The sequence below is a fragment of the Musca vetustissima genome, unplaced genomic scaffold (genome assembly GCF_032173495.1).
Source record: "Musca vetustissima isolate MV318-11 ecotype Yass unplaced genomic scaffold, APGP_CSIRO_Mvet_v1 utg60256, whole genome shotgun sequence".
Lineage (NCBI taxonomy): Eukaryota > Metazoa > Arthropoda > Insecta > Diptera > Muscidae > Musca > Musca vetustissima.
Window position 1 is genome coordinate 26,339 of NW_026887936.1, and position 26,032 is coordinate 52,370.

The 26,032-nt window shown below is 36.6% G+C and overlaps 5 protein-coding genes across 5 annotated transcripts; 3 read left to right on the plus strand and 2 right to left on the minus strand.

The window, feature by feature from the left end:
* Positions 1–1,261: 1,261 nt before the first annotated feature.
* Positions 1,262–4,331, minus strand: LOC133335786 (ciliary microtubule associated protein 1A-like). Its single transcript, XM_061544086.1, has 4 exons — positions 4,320–4,331; positions 3,010–3,514; positions 2,688–2,944; positions 1,262–1,390 (listed from the first exon to the last, which is right to left on the minus strand). The coding sequence occupies exons 1-4, from the start codon at positions 4,329–4,331 to the stop codon at positions 1,262–1,264; spliced, it is 903 nt and encodes a 300-aa protein (XP_061400070.1).
* Positions 4,332–4,762: 431 nt separating this feature from the next.
* Positions 4,763–10,132, plus strand: LOC133335787 (leucine--tRNA ligase, cytoplasmic-like). The gene is made up of 5 exons (XM_061544088.1): positions 4,763–4,813; positions 6,397–6,987; positions 7,055–7,296; positions 7,352–9,858; positions 9,921–10,132. Exons 1-5 carry the CDS (start codon positions 4,763–4,765, stop codon positions 10,130–10,132), a joined length of 3,603 nt encoding a protein of 1,200 aa, XP_061400072.1.
* A 1,717-nt stretch (positions 10,133–11,849) lies between these two features.
* Positions 11,850–17,633, plus strand: LOC133335788 (trypsin-3-like). Its single transcript, XM_061544089.1, has 4 exons — positions 11,850–12,082; positions 12,139–12,683; positions 16,834–17,020; positions 17,078–17,633. The coding sequence occupies exons 1-4, from the start codon at positions 11,850–11,852 to the stop codon at positions 17,631–17,633; spliced, it is 1,521 nt and encodes a 506-aa protein (XP_061400073.1).
* Positions 17,634–20,645: 3,012 nt separating this feature from the next.
* On the minus strand, positions 20,646–21,547 carry LOC133335789 (trypsin-1-like). Its single transcript, XM_061544090.1, has 2 exons — positions 21,261–21,547; positions 20,646–21,201 (listed from the first exon to the last, which is right to left on the minus strand). Exons 1-2 carry the CDS (start codon positions 21,545–21,547, stop codon positions 20,646–20,648), a joined length of 843 nt encoding a protein of 280 aa, XP_061400074.1.
* A 2,421-nt stretch (positions 21,548–23,968) lies between these two features.
* LOC133335790 (trypsin-1-like) lies at positions 23,969–24,847 on the plus strand. Its single transcript, XM_061544091.1, has 2 exons — positions 23,969–24,234; positions 24,292–24,847. Exons 1-2 carry the CDS (start codon positions 23,969–23,971, stop codon positions 24,845–24,847), a joined length of 822 nt encoding a protein of 273 aa, XP_061400075.1.
* Positions 24,848–26,032: the final 1,185 nt, after the last annotated feature.

Genomic DNA, 26,032 nt, shown 5'->3' on the forward strand with positions numbered 1-26,032 from the left:
TTTTTGAAACGTGATTTTTATTGTTTGTTACTCTTTTTATCTCAAAAACAAAAAAAAAAAAACTTTGTCTCGAATACTAATATTTTAATAAATAACTGTGTTATTTTCTAATTTTTGTTTTGTTTAATGCAACGATTTTTATTTGATAAATTTTTCTAATTTTTATATATTAACACATTTTTTTATAAACATAAAAGCAATGTACATTTTGTATAATATACTAATAATACACACAATTGTGTCTTCTAACTAAAAGTAATAATAAAAACAATTTGTGGCTATTTAAGAAAAACAAAAATAAATGATATATAACGGAGAAAAAAACTCAAATTATGTAATAAAAGTTAACATTTTCAAAAAATAATAAAAAAACATAAATAAAAATAATTGATGTTTTCATTTATAAAGGACAAGGTGAGGAAATTAATACTCAAAATCCAAACTTAGTTGAGCCTTACAAAAAATTGACTTGAAAAAATCCCTGGTAAAGTAGCCTTTGGAAGAATTTTTTTTCAAAATCTTCGGTTAGTTCAGGCTTAAAAATTATTATTTTAAAAATCCTAACTATGTTAACCTTTTTGCATTTTTTTAATCAATGCTCATTAAAATTTCAAGACTTTGTTAGAAATTGAAAATATTTTTGCAAAAAAAATATATATTTCAAAAATCAACGTTTAGTTGAACCTTACAAAATGTTCTAAAATTCTTAAGATGAGCTTTGGAAAAAATGTTCTTCAGGATTCAGGATTTATTGCTATAATCATTATTAAATATTCGGAAAAAATAATATTTGAAATATTGTTTAAAATATCCAGGCAAAGATAGCCTTGGGAAATTATTCTTAAAAAAATTCTCTGAATGGAGAAAGTGGTCATGTGGTGACCACCACTGTACACACCACCAGCAATGGTTACATAGAACGAAAATTCAGGCTAAGGGAATTGCTAACATCAAACAATCGAATACTGCTAGTGGTTCGTGTAATACTTTCGGGTCCACTGATGTTACGGCCACTACTACGGTAAAGTCGGTCAAGAGTTCCAGTGTTAACTATGCCGTTGAAAAAATCTCAAAGATGGTTTTAGAAACCAATATATATTTCAAATTTAAATATTGCAATACAAATCATTAAATTTTTTCCGAATGTGCAAATATTTTATTAAAAAAATAATAAATTTCTTTAGAAAAGCCAATTCAAATAAGAATTTTACTTCAAATTTTCAATAAACTCTAAACTAACGTATTTGAATTTATTCACAATTCATAGAATCCACTCCGGTTTTGAAGATACGATTTTTGGCTCCGGTATCAAATATATTTTCTTTTCACCCAAATGTGGAGTATGACGTATTGAAAATGAGGGAGCCGGTACTGATTTGTGTTTAACATACTGGAAGAAATATGACATACGATTAATTGTAATTTGGAAAAGAGATATAAAATAGGCAACTATGGAAACTATGTCATTGTAAATAATCTGCTAGTAGGGGTTTTGTGCTCTGAGAAACTTAAATACCAAGTACATACCCTCAACAAATGACCGCATATCGAAAAAAATGTCTGGGAAGACGTTTTGTATTTACCAGGAATATTAAATGCATAATCGAAGCAAAAATTTGGCGATAAATCGTTGATCAAAAACGAAAATGCAATATGCAAAGAACTTAAAATTATCGAAAATTTACTGAAAACGATACGAGGACTACAGAATGCCAAATTACAGACCTATTAATGAGACAATGCGTCTAAAAGCATCAAAATAGAAAACATCGACCTTTGTCCTATCTTCCATCATTATACAGGCATAGTAAGTAGGTTGTGCAAAGTTTGGTTTAAATCGGATGACATGTTCGCCTAATATTAATAAATTCATTTTCAAAAAAGGAGACCATTTTGAGTGGGTAGTACCAGAAGGAGTGGACCGATGGATCCCATTTTCGCTCGGATGCACCACTTTGGGTATATTCAACAAATGCATCCCAACAGACGTCGCATTTTTTAATGAACATTAAAATGAAATTGGATGATATGTGATCTTTATCTAAATGAGAACCGACTTAGATCAATCCATAAACATACCATTCTGCAAACCTATACTATATTTTTATATATAAAATTATGTAAATTGATTTAAAGCATATCCTAATCGGACACCCGAAAGTATATATGGGCTATGCCTGCATTTCAAAACAGATTTCAATAAAACTTGACAATTCTACCGATCGGGCTAACTTTGGGTCTTTGGTGCACCATTTACATAAAATCGGAAGAAAATATATATGGGAGCTATATCTAAATCTGATCCGATTTCAGCAAAACATCGCATACATAGCAATCTGAACCTAATACAGTAATCTGTGTAATCGGCCCAACTTTGGGTTTTGGACGAAGATATATATAGGAGCTCTGAACCGATTTTTAACAATTTCCATAGGGTTCTATGCATATTCTCAAAAGTAACATTGTCTCACAAAAAGGAATATTTTAAGGACTTCTTGCCAAATATTAGGAAAAAAATAAATATATATTTTTTATGGAACATAATCGAACATTTTTATATGGCAAATTAATTTTTTTTCTTATAGTGGTCTAAAACCACTGCGTCCACATTAATGGTCTCCTCCCTCCCATTAAATATTAATTCAACATATTCTCATAGATTTTTTCTAATTTTAATTTTAACTTACCCTTTCTGGACAATAGGCACCTGGACCGGGTTTCAAATGTTCGTCACTAATAACCTTGTGCCTTGTGTGCATGCTATATTTTGGTGGTGATTTACGAAAATGTTTACTATTATCTTCATATTGGCCAGGGCCGGGTAAAATAAAAGCAGGTATTTGTCTGGGTTTGTCGCGGCCAATTAACGAGAAGGCTGGTGCAGCTTTTATTTGACTTTCTTTTGCTGTGCCCAGGGTGGTGGGTAAGTTATAAACATTAGGAGCTGAAAACGCAACAAACAATATACATATTTTAATGCAATTAAAAATATAAAATCTCAGTACGTACCTGGTGTTGGCAAAGATTTTATAGCAACCGGTCTCTTTCCAAATGAAAATGCTGGTGTACTTTTTGTAGTCGCCAATATTGCCGTTTGTATATTATAACGTCCTGGTTCGGGTGGTGACCATTTCTTTAAATCATTAGGACGAAATTTCAACGAAAAAGCCGGTGGTCTGTGCACACCTTTGTTGTAAATCCCGGCAACATTATATTTTGCTGGACCATCTTCAATGTGCAAATGACGTCGTGTGGTTTTACGACTTATCGAATAGGCTGGTGCCGACTTCTTTTTAGAATCGATGATATTGGGGCCCAATAGGGGTGGTACAAGTTTATATGATGGTTTTCCCAGCGATTGATGGCCGGCATTTTTACCTTTTCGTTGCGTCGTAGGCTGCCAAGGTTTTTGTTCAATATTTGTTCCCGCATTCAGAAGACGTTTCTTTGGCTCTTCTTTTTGTTGGCAAGAACTTTTGAAACGCGCTTGCAAACGTTTGGATGTTTTGTAAACCTGGAGAAACATAGACAATTAAAGCGGAATTACATTTATTTGGGGATTATATAACAAATTTCTTACCATATTTTATTTTCTAAAATTCTATTTCCAAATTTTTTTTAACCAACTTGACGTATCGTGCACAGCTACCCTAAAAATAACGGAAATATTCCATATGAATACTCAAACGTAAGTGTGACGTAAAGTATGTAGTCACAATCGGAGATGCCAACACACAAAACATAAAAAAATCACCTAATGGTATTGGATACAAAATCGTTAGGTAACGCAATAATATTTGGGGTTCCTAGGAGAAGGAGGTAATACGAGTATATAGTGGAAAAATATTGAAAGGTAGGAAGATTTGTTACCCAATGAGAACTCAGATTGCCAAATTTGGTTGGTTCGGTGCTCCAATGCAATGGCAAATTACTCAGAGATCTACAGTCCCTCACTCTGAAAAATGAGAAATAGAACGGCTGGGTATACAAAAAATCGGAGGGGTGTAGAGAAATCAATTGAAATTACTAGGGGAGAAGATTACTACACATTCAGATTGAAGTAGAAGAAATCGTAAATAGTTTAGACCAAAGCTCTATAACATTCACCCTAAAACGTGAAAATAGAAAGGATTTAATGAATGAATATCTGCTAAAAGTGGAAGGAGTGTCAAAATATAAACACAGTCTTAGCCTCTATGGTCTATGAAATTGGGTCGAGTTCATGGTCGAGTTGTGGCTTAGAATAGGCTTTCAAATGCAATGAAATTATGGACTACAAACTCTAGAGTTGTTCAGTAGCTCTGCGGGATATACAATACTTTTTTCGACATTGTTGGGTTCCTAGTCATGGCGACATAAAGCGAAACGAAGTTAATCGATATAGCAATTGATGAAACGAAGTTAATCGATATAGCAATTGATGATTCTGTCAAAACTTTACATAGCTACTACTTTGGTAATAAGGACCCTGAATGTATAACCTCAAAATCGATCTATCTTGCTGACAAGCTCAATGCGTATATCTACAACAATGATTTCAATTGGTAGAATAGAAGCAACCACCACCAGAACCAGAATAGACACTTGACCTATCGAAGGCCTATGATGCCGTCAACCAAGCGAAGCTGTTCGAAAATATAGTAAAGACAAATCTCCGATAGCCGATCTGGTTAATATATTCCATCTGAAAATATCCGCCACAAAATCAACAGCCACACTGTTCACCACATGGACGGTTGAAATGAAGCTTCCACTGAACATAATGGTCGATGGAGAACTGATTTCGACCACCAACTACCCCAAGATACTGGGAGTAAAGTTCGACAGCCTTCGTCACTCTTTATGCGATAAGTTTAGAAGTAGGAACAAGGTCCTCAAGTCGCTTACCGGCAGCACTTGGGGCGCTGACAAAGAAACCTTGTTGACCTCTTACAAAACAATAGGCCGGTCAGTGGTAAGCTATGCGGTGCCAGTGTGGTTCGCGAATGTAAGTGATGCGCAGTGGAAGAATATCAAGACCTGCCAGAATGCTGCCCTGAGAAGTGGAACAGGGTGTCTCCTCATGACTCCAGTGGACCATCTTCATGAGGAGACGAAGATCTTACCCGTCCATCAACACAATTACATGTTGTCGATGCAGTACTTGCTTGGGTTCTATCGTCGGGAACACACCTGTCATAGTCTTATGATCAGGACTCCCCCGCCCACACACGTCAATAAAAATCTTCATGATCTAGAGAGAGAGGTCGAAAGGTATAAGCGTGAACCCCTAGGTCAAGGAGACTATCACCATGGACGCAACCCGTTCAAGTTGCAACATTCTTAAATTTGGAGGTAGAGGAAGCAGAACCGCATGTATTCTGTTGCTACAACAACAAGAATGGATGAAGAGGAGGTGGAAACGATCGGACATCTAGCCAAAGACCCATGCAGTAGGCACCAAATGTTTAGTGGATATGAAATAGACATTTTAACATTTTTCCGCTATAGGCCACAGCATCATTTATAGCTCTGCCAAAAACTTGTCACGGCTGAGCTACCAGCCCTAACCTTTCTATTTTCTTTGACACTTTTTATTTTCTTAATTCCTTTCTTTTATGATCAAATTATTCTCCATCACCCTGAACGGCGACAAAGCCTTGGTACGCACCCGAAGTTTAGCGTTAGCTTTTGTAACATCTGAAAGAATAAAAATGATATTCTACGAGTCTGGAATATTGTTTTTTTTTTATATATTTGAATCTGGACAATAAGGGCACTATCATTTCAACAAACATTTCTGGTTACATCTTCTTTTTATTTATTTTATACTCCTATTTTTATTATTATTTAGGTATTAAATTACATTATTATTTACTTATTTCAATAATCATATCTCCAAAATCTTCAAATGTGAATTTTTGAATATGATCATTAAAACTTCACGATTTTTTACGCATCAGAGAAATAAACGGTTCTTTGGTGTACTCAACAACGCTGAGACGCCCAATGCAAACCGTTACTATTGTGTTTAGCCTCTTAGCCGTTTAGTAACAGAAAAAAGCTGCCGCCGTCAACAGAACCGTTCCCACTCTGTATTCTGCTTTACATCCATCTGTTGTTGGCCGGACAACACGTTGCACTTTTATTACTAAGATTTTTTGGTTTTATTTAGCGTAATTAATAAAAAAATATTATAAACTACGACAACAATCGTTAATAACAATATTCGGTTATAAAAATGGTGAGTAACAACACATTCCACCGGGGAAAGTCGTTGAGGGATTGAGTCATAGAGCAACGTGCTGGAGTGAGCTTTAGCTTTGTACCCGGCTCATGATGGTCCCATTTCTACGAATCTGATGCAATAAATTCTAAAATTATGAATAATAATTTGAATCGATTTCTCCCCTCTAGGCTGCTGTCGAACGTAAAGGTACCTTTAAGGTAGAATATTTACAAAAAATCGAGGAGGAAGTGCAACAACGATGGGAAAAGGAACATTTGCATGAAACAGATGCTACCTTGGAGCCAAGGAAATCGTTGGATGAAAAGTTTATGGTCACCTTTCCCTTCCCCTATATGAATGGACGTTTGCATTTGGGTCATACCTTTTCGCTGTCCAAAGCTGAGTATGCCATACGTTATCATCGCTTGAAGGGTAAACGTGTGCTCTGGCCATTTGGTTTCCATTGTACCGGTATGCCGATCAAGGCATGTGCCGATAAATTGAAACGTGAAATGGAAGATTTTGGTTATCCACCACAATTCCCTGCCGTCAAGGAGGAAGCGGCCGTTGTGGAAGTGCAAGCTGAAGTGCCTAAAGATAAGTCGAAGGGTAAAAAGAGTAAGGCCGTTGCCAAAACCGGTTCGGCCAAATATCAATGGCAAATTATGCAAAGTTTGGGTCTAAAGGATGAGGAGATTAAGGAATTTGCTCATGCCGAACATTGGCTGAACTATTTCCCTCCATTGGCTGTGAAGGATTTGAAGAGGATTGGTGTGCATGTAAGTAGATATTCACTTCTTTATATTAGAGTAATATTAATAATATCCTTTGCTTGCTCTTCTCCAGGTGGATTGGCGCCGCACCTTCATTACCACAGATGTAAATCCCTTCTTCGATTCCTTTGTCCGTTGGCAATTTGTCCACTTGAAAAATCGTGGTAAGGTTATGTATGGCAAACGTTATACAATTTACTCACCCAAGGATGGACAACCCTGTATGGATCATGATCGTTCGACGGGTGAGGGTGTGGGTCCCCAGGAATATACTTTGATTAAAATGAAGGTATTGGAAAACAAGGGAAAATTAAGGTAAGTAGAATTTTATTTTTGTGAATCCCCAATCTAAAAGAAAAATATTCTCTAGCTCCATTAAGGCTCCCGTTTACTTGGTGGCTGCCACCTTGAGACCTGAAACCATGTATGGTCAAACCAATTGCTGGCTGCATCCCGATATCAAATACATTGCCTGGAAGACAACACGCAATGATGAAGTTTGGGTAAGCACACGTCGTGCTGCCCGCAACATGTCCTACCAAGGCTTTACCGCTGTTGAAGGTCAAGTAGAAGAGCTTCTAGAATTGACAGGTCAAGATTTGCTTGGCACTCCTCTCTCTTCCCCCTTGACCAGCCACAAAGTAATCTACACTTTACCCATGTTATCCATTAAGGAAGATAAGGGTACCGGTGTTGTTACCTCTGTCCCCTCGGACTCTCCCGACGATTACGCCGCCTTGCTCGATTTACAAAAGAAGGAGGCATTCCGTCAGAAATATGGTCTTACCGATGAAATGGTTGTACCCTATGAACCCATCCCCATCATTGAGGTCCCCACTTTGGGTAATTTGTGTGCAAAATTTGCCTATGAGAAATTCAAGATTCAATCTCAAAATGACAAGGATAAATTGGTAGAGGCCAAGGAATTGTGTTACCTTAAAGGTTTCTATGATGGCGTAATGTTGGTGGGCGATTTCAAGGGCAAAAAGGTACAGGATGTGAAAAAGGATTTGCAAAAGCAATTGGTCAACGCCAAAGAGGCTGATATCTACTATGAACCGGAGAAGACCATTATTTCACGTTCGGGTGATCAATGTGTAGTCGCCCTGTGTAATCAATGGTATTTGAATTATGGCGAACCCGAGTGGCAAGGACAAGCTAAGAAAATTTTGTCACAAATGGAAACATTCCACGAAGAGGCTAGAAATAATTTCGAACACTGCCTTGGATGGTTGCATGAATATGCTTGCTCGCGTACTTATGGTTTGGGTACCAAATTGCCTTGGGATGAACAGTGGTTGATTGAATCTTTGTCCGACTCCACCATCTACATGGCCTTCTACACCGTGGTCCATCTATTGCAAGGTGGTTCTTTCCGTGGTGAAAAACCCAGCCCCTTGGGCATTAAGGCCGAGGAGATGACCTCCGCTGTGTGGGATTACATTTTCTTTAAGGAAACTCCCTATCCCCAAAACTGTGGCATTCAAAAAGAAAAACTGGACATTTTGAGACGTGAATTTGAATACTGGTACCCCATGGATTTGAGAGTATCAGGCAAGGATTTGATACAAAACCATTTGACTTTCATGCTGTACAATCATGCCGCCATGTGGCCTAAGGATGAAACCAAATGGCCCAAGGGTGTGCGTGTCAATGGTCATTTACTATTGAACTCCGCAAAAATGTCCAAGTCCGATGGTAACTTTTTGACTCTACACGAAGCTGTGGACAAGTTTTCTGCTGATGGCATGCGTCTGTGTTTGGCTGATGCTGGTGATAGTGTTGAAGATGCCAACTTTGTTGAAGCTACCGCTGATGCCGGTATTTTGCGTCTTTACACATTCATTGAATGGGTAAAGGAGATGATTGCTGCCCGCCCTGCCATGCGTAAAGATTCGCATCACACCTTCAACGACAAGGTGTTTATTAGTGAAATGAATTTGAAGACCCAACAGACGGATGAATTCTATAAGAAAATGTTATTCAAGGAAGCCCTGCGTTCCGGGTTCTATGAATTGCAATTGACCCGTGACAAGTATCGTGAATTGTGTGGGGCCCAAGGAATGCATGCCGATTTGGTCTTCGAATTCATTCGCCGTCAAGCATTGCTTATGGCTCCCATCTGTCCTCATGTTGCTGAACATGTTTGGGGTTTGCTGGGTAATAAGCAATCCATCCTCTTAGCCAGCTGGCCTGAAGTTGGTCCAATCAATGAGACGGACATTATGTGCTCGGAATATCTTATGGAGGCTGCCCATGCATTCCGTTTGAATTTGAAAAACTTGCTGCAAGTCAAGGGCAAGGGTGGCAAAGAAAAGGCCGTTGATCCAACATCAGCTAAACCCAATCGTGCTGTTGCCTGGGTTGCCAAAACCTATCCACCATGGCAATCGTGTGTATTGAATACCATGCGTGAACTCTACACTGCCAACAACAACTGCTTACCGGATAACAAACTGATATCCACTACCTTGGGACAAAAGGAAATCCTTAAGAAATATATGAAACGTGTTATGCCATTCGCCCAGATGATCCGCGAAAAGGTTGAAAGTGGTAAAGGTTTGGCTGCCATGGCGGTCTCTTTGGAATTCGATGAACGACAGGTGCTTCTAGACAATTTAGATTATTTGAAGAATACCTTAGATATTGAGGCTTTGGAAATTAAATATACCGATGATCCTGCCGCTCCTGAAAAGACACGCGAGGAAGTACGGCCTGGAAATCCGTTTATAACATTTACCGTGGCGCCACATGTACCGGTGGTTTTTACCAATCCCGTTGAAAGGTCAGGGTTGTTCCAAGTAAATGCCGTGGTCTCAGAGGGTGAAACGACAAAGACATTGAAAGAAAAACTGGCTAAGATTTTGGGCTTTAAGGGTAAGTCAAGCATTTTTTCTTTTCATTTTTTAAATTTTAATTGTATTTCATTTCCATTTTAGCTGATTTATCAACCTTGAAAATCTGGCGTTATGATGACCCTGTTATGGGCCATCGTAAAATGCCCGAATTCCAAGATTACAAAACTGGCAAATCTCTATTGACTGAAGGCTCTCTGGTGGTCGATGTTGAGAAACAAAGTATTACTTTGATTGAAGACGGAAGTGGTGCTTCCATACCTGTGGGCCGCCACTTTATTTATGTTGTAGAGTAAACTATGGAGTTTTTTACGGTACACTTTATTTTAAACATTACTTACAATTTATTTTCCTTTTATTTATATGAAGAATAAAATCAGGAACTGTATGCAAAGCATAATTGGTTAACGAAATAAAAAAATAATTAAAGAAACAACGAACGAATGTTTTTTATTCAATCATTCAAAGATCAACGTGGGAACATAGCCTTGGGAAGCCACGAGAAAAATATTCTTTTAAAAATCTACGCCTTGATAGCCTTGGGAAGCCACGAGAAAAATATTCTTTTAAAAATCTACGCCTTGATAGCCTTGGGAAGCCACGAGAAAAATATTCTTTTAAAAATCTACGCCTTGATAGCCTTGGGAAGCCACGAGAAAAATAAAAATTCTTTTGGGAAGCCACGAGAAAAATAAAAATCTACGCCTTGATAGCCTTGGGAAGCCAAGAAAAATATTCTTTTAAAAATCTACGCCTTGATAGCCTTGGGAAGCCACGAGAAAAATATTCTTTTAAAAATCTACGCCTTGATAGCCTTGGGAAGCCACGAGAAAAATATTCTTTTAAAAATCTACGCCTTGATAGCCTTGGGAAGCCACGAGAAAAATATTCTTTTAAAAATCTACGCCTTGATAGCCTTGGGAAGCCACGAGAAAAATATTCTTTTAAAAATCTACGCCTTGATAGCCTTGGGAAGCCACGAGAAAAATATTCTTTTAAAAATCTACGCCTTGATAGCCTTGGGAAGCCATTCTTTTAAAAATCTACGCCTTGATAAAAAAAAATATTCTTTTAAAAATCTACGCCTTGATAGCCTTGGGAAGCCACGAGATAAATATTCTTTTAAAAATCTACGCCTTGATAGCCTTGGGAAGCCACGAGAAAAATATTTTTTTAAAAATCTACACCTTGATAGCCTTGGGAAGCCATGAGAAAAATATTCTTTTAAAAATCTACGCCTTGGGAAGCCATGAGAAAAATATTCTTTTAAAAATCTACGCCTTGGGAAGCCTTGAGAAAAATATTCTTTTAAAAATCTACGCCTTGGGAAGCCTTGAGGAAAATATTCTTTTAAAAATCTACGCCTTGGGAAGCCATGAGAAAAATATTCTTTTAAAAATCTACGCCTTGGGAAGCCATGAGAAAAATATTCTTTTAAAAATCTACGCCTTGGGAAGCCATGAGAAAAATATTCTTTTAAAAATCTACGCCTTGGGAAGCCATGAGAAAAATATTCTTTTAAAAATCTACACCTTGTTGAGCCTTGAGAAAAATGTTCTTTTAAAAATCCATGCCTTGTGAAGCCTGGGGAAAAATATTCTTTTAAAAATCTATCTGATAGCCTTCTTTCAGTAGAACCTTTAATTGAAAGAAATTACCGGTTATAGTTCTCATGGTGTTTGATAGTTTCCCACTAAACTTGACACAATTATCGAGCGGTTCGATAATTATTGTGTTAAGTACCGTTAGGGTCTATTGGTGCAACAATCGCATTTGCTAAACATACAACAAAAATTGAAAGTAAATAAATGCGGGTGGTGCCAAGCGGAACTGCAATGAAAGTCGGGTATTTTTTATCTGTATGAGGTTAGATAATGCCCCTAAGCTGCAATGAAACATGAATTCGATTAAATTGAATCATTTGTATAAATTCCATTGCGGATTTGGGTTAAAACAACAGTTCCAATTCACCACATTTGAAGAAAAGAACTAACTAAAGAAATAATTTCCACAATGAACATGTTTATGGTAACATTATCGGTATTATCCCTAATGGGTGTCCGGGGTAGAGTTTTGGAGCAAAAGGATATTGAAGGTATACCACGTTTGGATGGTCGCATTGTTGGTGGTCATCGCATTAATATCAAAGAGGCACCTCATCAAGTATCACTGCAAACATCTTCGCACTTTTGTGGTGGTTCCATTATCTCGAAGCAGTGGATTTTGACCGCGGCCCACTGTACTTAGTAAGTTTGGAAGATATAAAAAAAAAAACAAAATAAATATTTAATTTATATTGCAGTGGTAAAACTGCTGATCGTCTCAAGGTACGCTTGGGTACCTCCGAATATGCACGAGGCGGAGAACTCATAGATGTTGCAGAAATTGTTCAACATGAAAAATTTAATACCTCCAATGTGGACTATGATTATTCGTTGCTGAAATTGGCACGAGAAATTGAATTCGATGAAACGAAACAACCCGCCAAGCTACCAGAAACCAAAGAGGATGTTAAGGACGGTGATAATTGTAAGGTTACCGGATGGGGTAGTACCAAAAATGTATTCGAACGTCGTAATTGGTTGCGACAAACTGAAGTTCCCATTTTCAATCAAGATGAATGTTCGGAAAAATATCAGAGATTTGGTGGCGTTACCGAACGCATGATTTGTGCTGGATATACTGAAGGTGGTAAGGATGCCTGTCAGGGTGATTCAGGTGGTCCACTGGTAACGGAGGATGGTGTCTTAGTTGGTGTGGTGTCATGGGGTTATGGTTGTGCCCGACCACAATATCCTGGTATTTATTCGAGGGTGTCTTATGTTCGTGATTGGATTCGCACCAATAGCGGGGTTTAAATCAGATGTTATTTTGAAAAATAAAAGAATTGAATGGATAAATAAAATTACTTTAAATTTGAACTAGATTAAAAAAATATATTTTTCTCAAGGCTCAACAATGCTTCCCAAGGCGTAATTTTTTAAAATAATATTTTTCTCCAGGCTCAACTATGCTTCCCAAGGCGTAGATTTTTAAAAGAATATTTTTCTCAAGGCTCAACAAGGCGTAGATTTTTAGAAGAATATTTTTCTCAAGGCTCAACAAGGCGTAGATTTTTAAGATAATATTTTTCTCAAGGCTCAACAAGGCGAAGATTTTTAAAAGAATATTTTTCTCAAGGCTCAACAAGGCGTATATTTTTAAAAGAATATTTTTCTCAAGGCTCAACAAGGCGTAGATTTTTAAAAGAATATTTTTCTCAAGGCTCAACAAGGCTTCCCAAGGCGTAGATTTTTAAAGAATACTTTTCCCAAGGCTCAATACTTTACTTTTCCCAAGGCTCAACAAGGCGTAGATTTTTAAAGAATATTTTTCTCAAGGCTTCAACAACAAGGCTTCCAAGGCGTAGATTTTTAAAGGCTCAACAAGGCGTAGATTTTTATTTTTCCCAAGGCTCAACAAGGCGTAGATTTTTAAAAGAATATTTTTCTCAAGGCTCAACAAGGCGTAGATTTTTAAAAGAATATTTTTCTCAAGGCTCAACAAGGCGTAGATTTTTAAAAGAATATTTTTCTCAAGGCTCAACAAGGCGTAGATTTTTAAAAGAATATTTTTCTCAAGGCTCAACAAGGCGTAGATTTTTAAAAGAATATTTTTCTCAAGGCTCAACAAGGCGTAGATTTTTAAAAGAATATTTTTTCTCGTAGATTTTTAAAAGAATATTTTTCTCAACAAGGCGTAGATTTTTAAAAGAATATTTTTCTCAACAAGGCGTAGATTTTTAAAAGAATATTTTTTTCGAGGATCCACAAGGCGTAGATTTTTAAAAGAATTTTTTTTTAAAGGACCAAACAAGGCGTAGATTTTTAAAAGAATTTTTTTTAAAGGACCAAACAAGGCGTAGATTTTTAAAAGAATATTTTTCTCAACAAGGCGTAGATTTTTAAAAGAATATTTTTCTCAACAAGGCGTAGATTTTTAAAAGAATATTTTTCTCAACAAGGCGTAGATTTTTAAAAGAATATTTTTCTCAACAAGGCGTAGATTTTTAAAAGAATATTTTTCTCAACAAGGCGTAGATTTTTAAAAGAATATTTTTCTCAACAAGGCGTAGATTTTTAAAAGAATATTTTTCTCAACAAGGCGTAGATTTTTAAAAGAATATTTTTCTCAACAAGGCGTAGATTTTTAAAAGAATATTTTTCTCAAGACTCAACAAGGCGTAGATTTTTAAAAGAATATTTTTCTCAAGACTCAACAAGGCGTAGATTTTTAAAAGAATATTTTTCTCAAGGCTCAACAAGGCGTAGATCTACATAAGTCGTAGATTTTTAAAAGAAGATTTTTCCCAAAGCTACAGAAGTCGTAGATTTTTAAAAGAAGATTTTTCCCAAAGCTACAGAAGTCGTTGATTTTTAAAAGAAGATTTTTTCCAAGGCTCAACAAGAAAGAATATTTTTCTCAAGGCCAACCAAGTCGTAGATTTTTAAACGAATATTTTTCTTACGGCTTCCCAAGGCGTAGATTTTTAAAATAATATTTTTCTTAAGGCTGCCCAAGGCGTAGATTAAAAAAGGTAAATGAATTATATTTTCCAGATATTTATTTCTCAAAATCTTCATTTAAACTCCACTATTAGTGCGAATCCAATCACGAACATAGGACACTCTCGAATAAATACCAGGATAATCGGGACGAGCACAACCATAACCCCACGACACCACACCAACCAGGACACCATCCTCTGTCACCAATGGACCACCTGAATCACCCTGACAGGCATCTTTACCACCCTGAATGTACCCCGCGCAAATCATACGTTCCGTAACACCACCAAATTTCTCATATTTATGTGAACATTCCTCTTGACTGAATATGGGAACTTCCGTCTGACGTAACCAGGCACGAGATTCCAAAATATTTTGTGTATTACCCCATCCGGTAACATAACACTTATCACCATCCTTGACTATTTCCTTAGTTTCGGGTAGTTTGGCGGGTTGTTTCGTTTCATCGAATTCAATTTCATGCGACAATTTCAACAATGAATAATCATAGTCCACATTCGCGGTATTGAATTTTTCATGTTGAACAATTTCCGCAACATCGATTAGTTCGCCACCCTTGGCATATTCGGAGGTACCCAGGCGAACCTTAAGGCGATCAGCAGTTTTACCACTGACAAAAAAAAATTAAAAATTATATTCGATTCTAAAATTATTTTTGTTTTAACTTACTAAGTACAATGGGCCGCAGTTAAAATCCATTGTTTGGATATGATGGAACCTCCGCAAATGTGCGACGAAGTCTGCAAGGATATCTGATGTGGTGCATCGGTAATATTGATTTTATGTCCTCCCACAATGCGACCATCCAATCGAGGTGTTCCTTCTCCGAATTGATCCTCCAAAAATCCACGCCTTGGGAAGCCTTGAGAAAAATATTCTTTTAAGAATCCACGCCTTGGGAAGCCTTGAGAAAAATATTCTTTTAAGAATCCACGCCTTGGGAAGCCTTGAGAAAAATATTCTTTTAAAAATCCACGCCTTGGGAAGCCTTGAGAAAAATATTCTTTTAAAAATCCACGCCTTGGGAAGCCTTGAGAAAAATATTCTTTTAAAAATCCACGCCTTGGGAAGCCTTGAGAAAAATATTCTTTTAAAAATCCACGCCTTGGGAAGCCTTGAGAAAAATATTCTTTTAAAAATCCACGCCTTGGGAAGCCTTGGAAAAATATTTTTAAAAAATCCACGCCTTTGGAAGCCTTGAAAAAACATTCTTTTAAAAATCCACGCCTTGGGAGGCCTTGAAAAAAATATTCTTTTAAAAATCCACGCCTTGGGAAGCCTTGAGAAAAATATTCCTTGAGAAAAATATTCTTTTAAAAATCCACGCCTTGGGAAGCCTTGAGAAAAATATTCTTTTAAAAATCCACGCCTTGGGAAGCCTTGAGAAAAATATTCTTTTAAAAATCCACGCCTTGGGAAGCCTTGAGAAAAATATTCTTTTAAAAATCCACGCATTGGGAAGCCTTGAGAAAAATATTCTTTTAAAAATCCACGCCTTGGGAAGCCTTGAGAAAAATATTCTTTTAAAAATCCACGCCTTGGGAAGCCTTGAGAAAAATATTCTTTTAAAACAAGCCTTGGGAAGCCTTGAGAAAAATATTCTTTTAAAAATCCACGCCTTGGGAAGCCTTGAGAAAAATATTCTTTTAAAAATCCACGCCTTGGGAAGCCTTGAGAAAAATATTCTTTTAAAAATCCACGCCTTGGGAAGCCTTGAGAAAAATATTCTTTTAAAAATCCACGCCTTGGGAAGCCTTGAGAAAAATATTCTTTTAAAAATCCACGCCTTGGGAAGCCTTGAGAAAAATATTCTTTTAAAAATCCACGCCTTGGGAAGCCTTGAGAAAAATATTCTTTTAAAAATCCACGCCTTGGGAAGCCTTGAGAAAAATATTCTTTTAAAAATCCACGCCTTGGGAAGCCTTGAGAAAAATATTCTTTTAAAAATCCACGCCTTGGGAAGCCTTGAGAAAAATATTCTTTTAAAAATCCACGCCTTGGGAAGCCTTGAGAAAAATATTCTTTTAAAAATCCACGCCTTGGGAAGCCTTGAGAAAAATATTCTTTTAAAAATCCACGCCTTGGGAAGCCTTGAGAAAAATATTCTTTTAAAAATCCACGCCTTGGGAAGCCTTGAGAAAAATATTCTTTTAAAAATCCACGCCTTGGGAAGCCTTGAGAAAAATATTCTTTTAAAAATCCACGCCTTGGGAAGCCTTGAAGAAATATTCTTTTAAAAAATCTACGCCTTGGGAAGCCTTGAAAAAATATTCTTTTAAAAATCCACGCCTTGGGAAGCCTTGAAAAAATATTCTTCACATTTAAACCACGCGGGTGATTGGGAAGTTTTGGCAATGAAAAATATTCTTTTAAAAATCCACGCGACACAGAAGTGAAAAATATTCTTTTAAAAATCCACGCCTTTGCAGCCCAGGGTAGATTTTTGGAGGAGATGAATGTGGAAGGATCGCCTCGTTTGGATGGTCGCATTGTGGGAGGACATAAAATCAATATTACCGATGCTCCGCATCAAATCTCTTTGCAAACTTCGGCACACATTTGTGGAGGTTCGATTATTTCCAAGCAATGGATCCTAACTGCGGCCCACTGTACTTAGTAAGTTTTGGAACACATTTTTATAGAACCGAAAATAATAATTCCTCTCAATTACAGTGGCAAAACTGCCAACCGTATGAAGGTACGCCTGGGCACTTCCGAATCTGCCAAGGGCGGTGAACTAATCGATGTGGCGGAAATTGTTCAACATGAAAAATTCAACTACTCCAATGTGGACTATGATTATTCCCTATTGAAATTGTCACGTGAAATTGAATTCGATGAAACAAAACAACCGGTCAAGCTACCCGAAACCAAGGATGATGCCAAGGATGGTGACAATTGTATGGTTACCGGCTGGGGTAATACACAAAATTCTATGGAATCTCGTACCTGGTTGCGTCAAGCTGAAGTACCGATTTTCAATCAAGAGGAATGTTCAGCTAAATACAAGAAATTTGGTGGTGTAACGGAACGTATGATATGTGCAGGATACACTGAAGGAGGTAAGGATGCCTGTCAGGGTGATTCAGGTGGTCCATTGGTGACAGAGGATGGTGTCCTGGTTGGTGTGGTGTCATGGGGTTATGGTTGTGCTCGTCCCGATTTTCCTGGAATTTATTCCAGGGTCTCCTATGTTCGTGATTGGATTCGTACCAATAGTGGTGTTTAAAGCACAGAATATGTTAGAAAAATAAAAAGATTTTGAAGAGAAAATAAATTGAATTTTTATTAAGACAATGATTACAGAAGTTAGTTTAAAGTAGAATTTTTCAAAGGCCAAACAAGGCGTGGATTTTTTAAAGGAGAACTTTTCAAAGGCCAAACAGGCGTGGATTTTTTAAAGTAGAATTTTTCAAAGGCCCAAACAAGGCGTGGATTTTTTAAGTAGAATTTTTCAAAGGCCAAACAAGGCGTGGATTTTTTAAAGGAGAACTTTTCAAAGGCCAATCAAGGCGTGGATTTTTTAAAGTAGAATTTTTCAAAGGCCAAACAAGGCGTGGATTTTTTAAAGTACAATTTTCAAAGGCCAAACAAGGCGTGGATTTTTTAAAGTACAATTTTTCAAAGGCCAAACAAGGCGTGGATTTTTCAAAGTACAATTTTTCAAAGGCCAAACAAGGCGTGGATTTTTTAAAGTAGAATTTTTCAAAGGCCAACAAGGCGTGGATTTTTTAAAGAAGAATTTTTCAAAGGCCTAACAAGGCGTAGATTTTTTAAAGAAGAATTTTTCAAAGGCCTAACAAGGCGTAGATTTTTTAAAGTAGCATTTTTCAAAGGCCAATCAAGGCGTGGATTTTTTTAAATTAGAATTTTTCAAAGGCCTGACAAGGCGTGGATTTTTTAAAGTAGAATTTTTCAAAGGCCTGACAAGGCGTGGATTTTTTAAAGTAGAATTTTTCAACGGCCTGACAAGGCGTGGATTTTTTAAAGAAGATTTTTTTCAACGGCCTGACAAGGCGTGGATTTTTTAAAGAAGATTTTTTTCAAAGGCCTGACAAGGCGTGGATTTTTTAAAGAACAATTTTTTCAAAGGCCAAACAAGGCGTGGATTTGTAAAGAAGAATTTTTTCAAAGGCCAAACAAGGCGTGGATTTGTAAAGAAGAATTTTTTCAAAGGCCAAACAAGGCGTGGATTTTTTAAAGTAGAATTTTTCAAATGCCTAACAAGGCGTGGATTTTTTAAAGTAGAATTTTTCAAATGCCTAACAAGGCGTGGATTTTTTAAAGAAGAATTTTTTCAAAGGCCAAACAAGGCGTGGATTTTTTAGAGAAGAATTTTTTAAAGGCCTAACAAGGCGTGGATTTTTTTTTAAAGAAGATTTTTTCAAAGGCCAAACAAGGCGTGGATTTTTTAAAGTAGAATTTTTCAAAGGCCCAAACAAGGCGTGGATTTTTTAAGTAGAATTTTTCAAAGGCCAAACAAGGCGTGGATTTTTTAAAGGAGAACTTTTCAAAGGCCAATCAAGGCGTGGATTTTTTAAAGTAGAATTTTTCAAAGGCCAAACAAGGCGTGGATTTTTTAAAGTACAATTTTCAAAGGCCAAACAGGCGTGGATTTTTTAAAGTAGAATTTTTCAAAGGCCCAAACAAGGCGTGGATTTTTTAAGTAGAATTTTTCAAAGGCCAAACAAGGCGTGGATTTTTTAAAGGAGAACTTTTCAAAGGCCAATCAAGGCGTGGATTTTTTAAAGTAGAATTTTTCAAAGGCCAAACAAGGCGTGGATTTTTTAAAGTACAATTTTCAAAGGCCAAACAAGGCGTGGATTTTTTAAAGTACAATTTTTCAAAGGCCAAACAAGGCGTGGATTTTTCAAAGTACAATTTTTCAAAGGCCAAACAAGGCGTGGATTTTTTAAAGTAGAATTTTTCAAAGGCCAACAAGGCGTGGATTTTTTAAAGAAGAATTTTTCAAAGGCCTAACAAGGCGTAGATTTTTTAAAGTAGCATTTTTCAAAGGCCAATCAAGGCGTGGATTTTTTTAAATTAGAATTTTTCAAAGGCCTAACAAGGCGTGGATTTTTTAAAGTAGAATTTTTCAAAGGCCTGACAAGGCGTGGATTTTTTAAAGTAGAATTTTTCAAAGGCCTGACAAGGCGTGGATTTTTTAAAGTAGAATTTTTCAACGGCCTGACAAGGCGTGGATTTTTTAAAGAAGATTTTTTTCAACGGCCTGACAAGGCGTGGATTTTTTAAAGAAGATTTTTTTCAACGGCCTGACAAGGCGTGGATTTTTTAAAGAAGATTTTTTTCAAAGGCCTGACAAGGCGTGGATTTTTTAAAGAACAATTTTTTCAAAGGCCAAACAAGGCGTGGATTTGTAAAGAAGAATTTTTTCAAAGGCCAAACAAGGCGTGGATTTTTTAAAGTAGAATTTTTCAAATGCCTAACAAGGCGTGGATTTTTTAAAGTAGAATTTTTCAAATGCCTAACAAGGCGTGGATTTTTTAAAGAAGAATTTTTTCAAAGGCCAAACAAGGCGTGGATTTTTTAGAGAAGAATTTTTTAAAGGCCTAACAAGGCGTGGATTTTTTTTTAAAGAAGATTTTTTCAAAGGCCAAACAAGGCGTGGATTTTTTAAAGTAGAAGTTTTCAAAGGCCAAACAAGGCGTGGATTTTTTAAAGTAGAAGTTTTCAAAGGCCAAACAAGGCGTGGATTTTTTAAAGTAGAATTTTTCAAAGGCCAAACAAGGCGTGGATTTTTTAGAGAAGAATTTTTTCAAAGGCCAAACAAGGCGTGGATTTTTTAGAGAAGAATTTTTTAAAGGCCTAACAAGGCGTGGATTTTTTTTAAAGAAGATTTTTTCAAAGGCCAAACAAGGCGTGGATTTTTTTTAAAGAAGATTTTTTCAAAGGCCAAACAAGGCGTGGATTTTTTAGAGAAGAATTTTTTAAAGGCCTAACAAGGCGTGGATTTTTTTTTAAAGAAGATTTTTTCAAAGGCCAAACAAGGCGTGGATTTTTTAAAGAAGAATTTTTTCAAAGGCCAAACAAGGCGTGGATTTTTTAAAAAAACATTTTTAAAGGCCTAACAAGGCGTGGATTTTTTAAAGAAGATTTTTTCAAAGGCCAAACAAGGCGGGGATTTTTTAAAGTAGAATTTTTCAAAAATAATAAAATTAAAATTTAATTTATTTGTAATTATATTTTATTTCAAATGATTATTTAAATTCCAACAATTCATCTAAACCCCACTATTTGTACGAATCCAATCACGAACATATGACACTCTCGAATAGATGCCAGGAAAATCGGGACGAGCACAACCATAACCCCAGGAGACAACACCAACCAAGACACCATCCTCCGTAACCAATGGACCACCTGAATCGCCCTGGCAGGCATCCTTACCACCTTCAATGTAACCGGCGCATATCATGCGTTCGGTAACACCACCAAATTTCCTATATTTATCTGAACATTGTTCCTGATTAAATATCGGAACTTCAGCTAAACGTAACCAATCACGAGATTCGGTAGCATTTTGGGTGTTACCCCAACCGGTAACGAAACACATGGTTCCATCCATTTCCATATCTTTTGTTTCGGGTAATTTCACAGCTTGCTTTGTATCATCGAATTCAATTTCTCGCGACAATTTCAGCAGCGAATAATCATAGTCCACATTCGAGTAGTTGAATTTTTTATGTTGTACTATTTCTGCCACCTGTATGAGTTCACCTCCCTTGGAGTATTCCGAGCTGCCAATGCGTACCTTAAGACGTTCAGCGGTACGGCCTCTGAAATTATAGAAAATGGATAACATATTGGTTTCTTAGCGCTTCTCTGTGTAACTTACTCTGTGCAATGAGCCGCGGTTAAAATCCATTGCTTGGAGATAATCGAACCACCACAAAAATGTGATGAAGTCTGCAGAGAAACCTGATGAGGAGCATCGGTAATATTGACCTTATGTCCACCAACTATGCGGCCATCCAAACGGGGTATGGGAATTATATCCTCATCCTGTTGAAGAGATCTTTGATTTCTGGTTGTTTTGGGTATCAAACAACCTCTTCCTTGGGTCTCCCTAACCAAAACGCCAACCAGGCAGAGGCTAAATGCCAATACAAATATTTTGGTCATTTTTCGTTTTTGCGTCTCAGTTTACTACGAAACGAATAGAACGGAACTGTTGTTACAACATTGGATTTCAGTCAATTTTTATAGTTAATAGGAGTGTGACTTGGCTCCCTTATCTCTAGATACCTAGTGCGACACTATCACTCCTTATTATCCAAAGACAACCGACCACCCATTGTGGCCAGCTGGCAAAAGGGGTTTCTTGTCTTTATCACCAGCATTTCTTGTCGCTCTTCTTCATATTGACTTTAAACTTTAATTGGCACAATTTTTATGGGCCACCTGCACTAGGCTTCAGGGTACTTGACACACATTCCCAACATTTTTCTTTTCCGGCAACATGAAACGATCGCATAATGTCTTCTGACACATGTAAGTGTCGAATACTTCAAAAGTGATTTAATTGGATTGTTAATAACAAAATAAATAATATTAGTAAATATGAAAATAAAAATACAAGATATTCTAGATTTAGATTTAAAAAAAATCTACGCATTTCAAGAGCTTGTTTATTATTTTGAAAAATTCTCCACGAATCCTCCAAAAATTCACGGCTTTTTGGCCTTTGAAAAATTCTCCACGAATCCTCCAAAAATTCACGGCTTTTTGGCCTTTGAACAATTTTCCACGAATCCTCCAAAAATCCACGCTTTGTTTGGCCTTTGAAAAATTCTCCAAGAATCCTCCAAAAATCTTCGCCTTGTTTGGCCTTTAAAAATTCTTCTTTAAAAATCCACGCCTTGTTTGGCCTTTAAAAAATTCTTCTTTAAAAATCCACGCCTTGTTTGGCCTTTGAAAAATTCTCCAAGAATCCTCCAAAAATCCACGCCTTGTTTGGCCTTTGAAAAATTCTCCAAGAATCCTCCAAAAATCCACGCCTTGTTTGGCCTTTGAAAAATTCTTCTTTAAAAATCCACGCCTTGTTTGGCCTTTGAAAAATTCTTCTTTAAAAATCCACGCCTTGTTTGGCCTTTGAAAAATTCTTCTTTAAAAATCCACGCCTTGTTTGGCCTTTGAAAAATTCTTCTTTAAAAAATCCACGCCTTGTTTGGCCTTTGAAAAATTCTTCTTTAAAAAATCCACGCCTTGTTTGGCCTTTGAAAAATTCTTCTTTAAAAATCCACGCCTTGTTTGGCCTTTGAAAAATTCTTCTTTAAAAATCCACGCCTTGTTAGGCCTTTGAAAATTTCTTCTTTAAAAATCCACGCCTTGTTAGGCCTTTGAAAATTTCTTCTTTAAAAATCCACGCCTTGTTTGGCCTTTGAAAAATTCTTCTTTAAAAAATTCACGCCTTGTTTGGCCTTTGAAAATTTCTTCTTTAAAAAATCCACGCCTTGTTTGGCCTTTGAAAAATTCTTCTTTAAAAATCCACGCCTTGTTTGGCCTTTGCAAAATTCTTCTTTAAAAAATCCACGCCTTGTTTGGCCTTTGAAAAAATTCTCCTTTAAAAATCCACGCCTTGTTTGGCCTTTGAAAAAATTCTCCTTTAAAAAATCCACGCCTTGTTTGGCCTTTGAAAAAATTCTCCTTTAAAAAATCCACGCCTTGTTTGGCCTTTGAAAAAATTCTTTTTTAAAAAATCCACGCCTTGTTTGGCCTTTGAAAAAATTCTCCTTTAAAAAATCCACGCCGCGTTTGGCCTTTGAAAAAATTCTCCTTTAAAAAATCCACGCCTTTTTTGGCCTTTGAAAAAAATCTTCTTTAAAAAATCCACGCCGCGTTTGGCCTTTGAAAAAATTCTCCTTTAAAAAATCCACGCCTTTTTTGGCCTTTGAAAAAAATCTTCTTTAAAAAATCCACGCCTTGTATGGCCTTTGAAAAAATTCTTTTTTAAAAAATCCACGCCTTGTTTGGCCTTTGAAAAAATTCTTCTTTAAAAAATCCACGCCTTGTTTGGCCTTTGAAAAAATTCTTCTTTAAAAAATCCACGCCTTGTTTGGCCTTTGAAAAATTCTACTTTAAAAAATCCACGCCTTGTTTGGCCTTTGAAAAAAATCTTCTTTAAAAAATCCACGCCTTGTTTGGCTTTTGGAAAAATTCCTCTTTAAAAAATCCACGCCTTGTTTGGCCTTTGAAAAAATTCTTCTTTAAAAAATCCACGCCTTGTTTGGCCTTTGAAAAAATTCTTCTTTAAAAATCCACGCCTTGTTTGGCCTTTGAAAGTGTTCCGTTCATTTTCATACTACCACGTTGCCAACATAAAATAAGACACCCCCATAGATTCAATATTTGCAATAAATTATTGAAGATAATAATTAACCGCAATAAAATTTCATTGCATTCGAACACGGCTCGAAATGGTCCAAATTTCATTATTTTCCGATGTAGGTCATGTTCGGAAATTGGCTATAAAAACTCATTGCAACTTGCATTCCGAACACATTTTACCATCGTCTTGCAAGTCGAAAGGAGTTGAAGTCAAAAATGTTTCGATTCGGAATTTTAATTATTTTCTGTTGGGCCTTGATTGTGAGGGAGGGCAGATCTCTCGAGCCTTCGGATGAACTTATTACCATCAAAGGAGGTGAATTTCCCATTAAGCCAGTGCCAGATGGTCGCATTGTTGGTGGCCAGGTGATAAACATTACCGATGCTCCCTATCAGATATCGCTGCAAACCCGATCAATGCACATTTGTGGTGGTTCCATTATATCGAAGGAATGGATACTGACAGCGGCCCATTGTACCTAGTAAGTAAAAAAGAAAAATTGGCGAGGAAGTATTTTAAAATAATCCCCTATTTTCAGTGGACGCATTGCCTCCGACCTTAAGGTGCGTTTGGGCAGCACCGATACCGACAAGGATGGTGATCTCTTCGATGTTGTCGAAATGGTACAACACGAGAAGTTCAGCATTCGCAACGTCGACTACGATTATTCTTTGATCAAATTATCCCGAGAAATTGAATTTGATGAGACGAAACAAATTGTAGAGTTACCCAAGCTGAAGGAGGACTTTGTGGATGGTACTATGTGTTTGGTGACGGGATGGGGTAACACGAAGAATAAGACCGATTGGGAACAGTTGCTGCGTCAAACGAAGGTTCCAATATTTAATCAAAAGGATTGTTCGAGAAAATATGGCATATTTGGTGGGGTGACGGAACGTATGTTGTGTGCCGGCTACGCTGAGGGTGGTAAGGATGCATGTCAGGGTGATTCGGGTGGACCATTGGTCACAGATGATGGTATTTTAATTGGTGTCGTATCATGGGGTTATGGTTGTGCTCGGCCTAATTATCCGGGTATTTATTCGAGGGTTGCTTATGTAAGGGATTGGATTAAGGATCATGCTGGAATTTAAAGGGGAATGCATGAGAAACGAGGGAAAGGAATACAATTTTATAAAATAAAAAAATATGTTCATAACTAAAAACTAATTTAAATTTATGTTCCTCCACGTCTATGGGATTTATTGAAAAACACAGTAGGTCATTAAAAAAATTATTTAAGAAATCCTCGCCTTTGGTAGACCTTGACAAAAATTATTTAAGAAATCCTCGCCTTTGGTAGACCTTGAAAAAAATATTTAAAAATCCACGTCCCCTCTATAGGATCTTGAAAAAAATATTTAAAAATCCACGTCCCCTCTATAGGATCTTGAAAAAAATTATATAAAAATCCACGTCCCCTCTATAGGATCTTGAAAAAAAAAATTATTTAAAAATCCACGCCTTGTATTGGTCCTCGAAAAAAATTATCCCCTCTACAGGATCTTGAAAAAAATTATTTAAAAACCCAAGTCCCCTCTACAGGATCTTGAAAAAAATTATTTAAAAATCCACGTCCCCTCTATAGGATCTTGAAAAAAAAATTATTTAAAAAATCCACGCCTTGTATTGGTCCTCGAAAAAAATTATTTAAAAAATCCACGCCTTGTATTGGTCCTCGAAAAAAATTATTTAAAAAATCCACGCCTTGTATTGGTCCTCGAAAAAAATTATTTAAAAAATCCACGCCTTGTATTGGTCCTCGAAAAAAATTATTTAAAAAATCCACGCCTTGTATTGGTCCTCGAAAAAAATTATTTAAAAAATCCACGCCTTGTATTGGTCCTCGAAAAAAATTATTTAAAAAATCCACGCCTTGTATTGGTCCTCGAAAAAAATTATTTAAAAAATCCACGCCTTGTATTGGTCCTCGAAAAAAATTATTTAAAAAATCCACGCCTTGTATTGGTCCTCGAAAAAAATTATTTAAAAAATCCACGCCTTGTATTGGTCCTCGAAAAAAATTATTTAAAAAATCCACGCCTTGTATTGGTCCTCGAAAAAAATTATTTAAAAAATCCACGCCTTGTATTGGTCCTCGAAAAAAATTATTTAAAAAATCCACGCCTTGTATTGGTCCTCGAAAAAAATTATTTAAAAAATCCACGCCTTGTATTGGTCCTCGAAAAAAATTATTTAAAAAATCCACGCCTTGTATTGGTCCTCGAAAAAAATTATTTAAAAAATCCACGCCTTGTATTGGTCCTCGAAAAAAATTA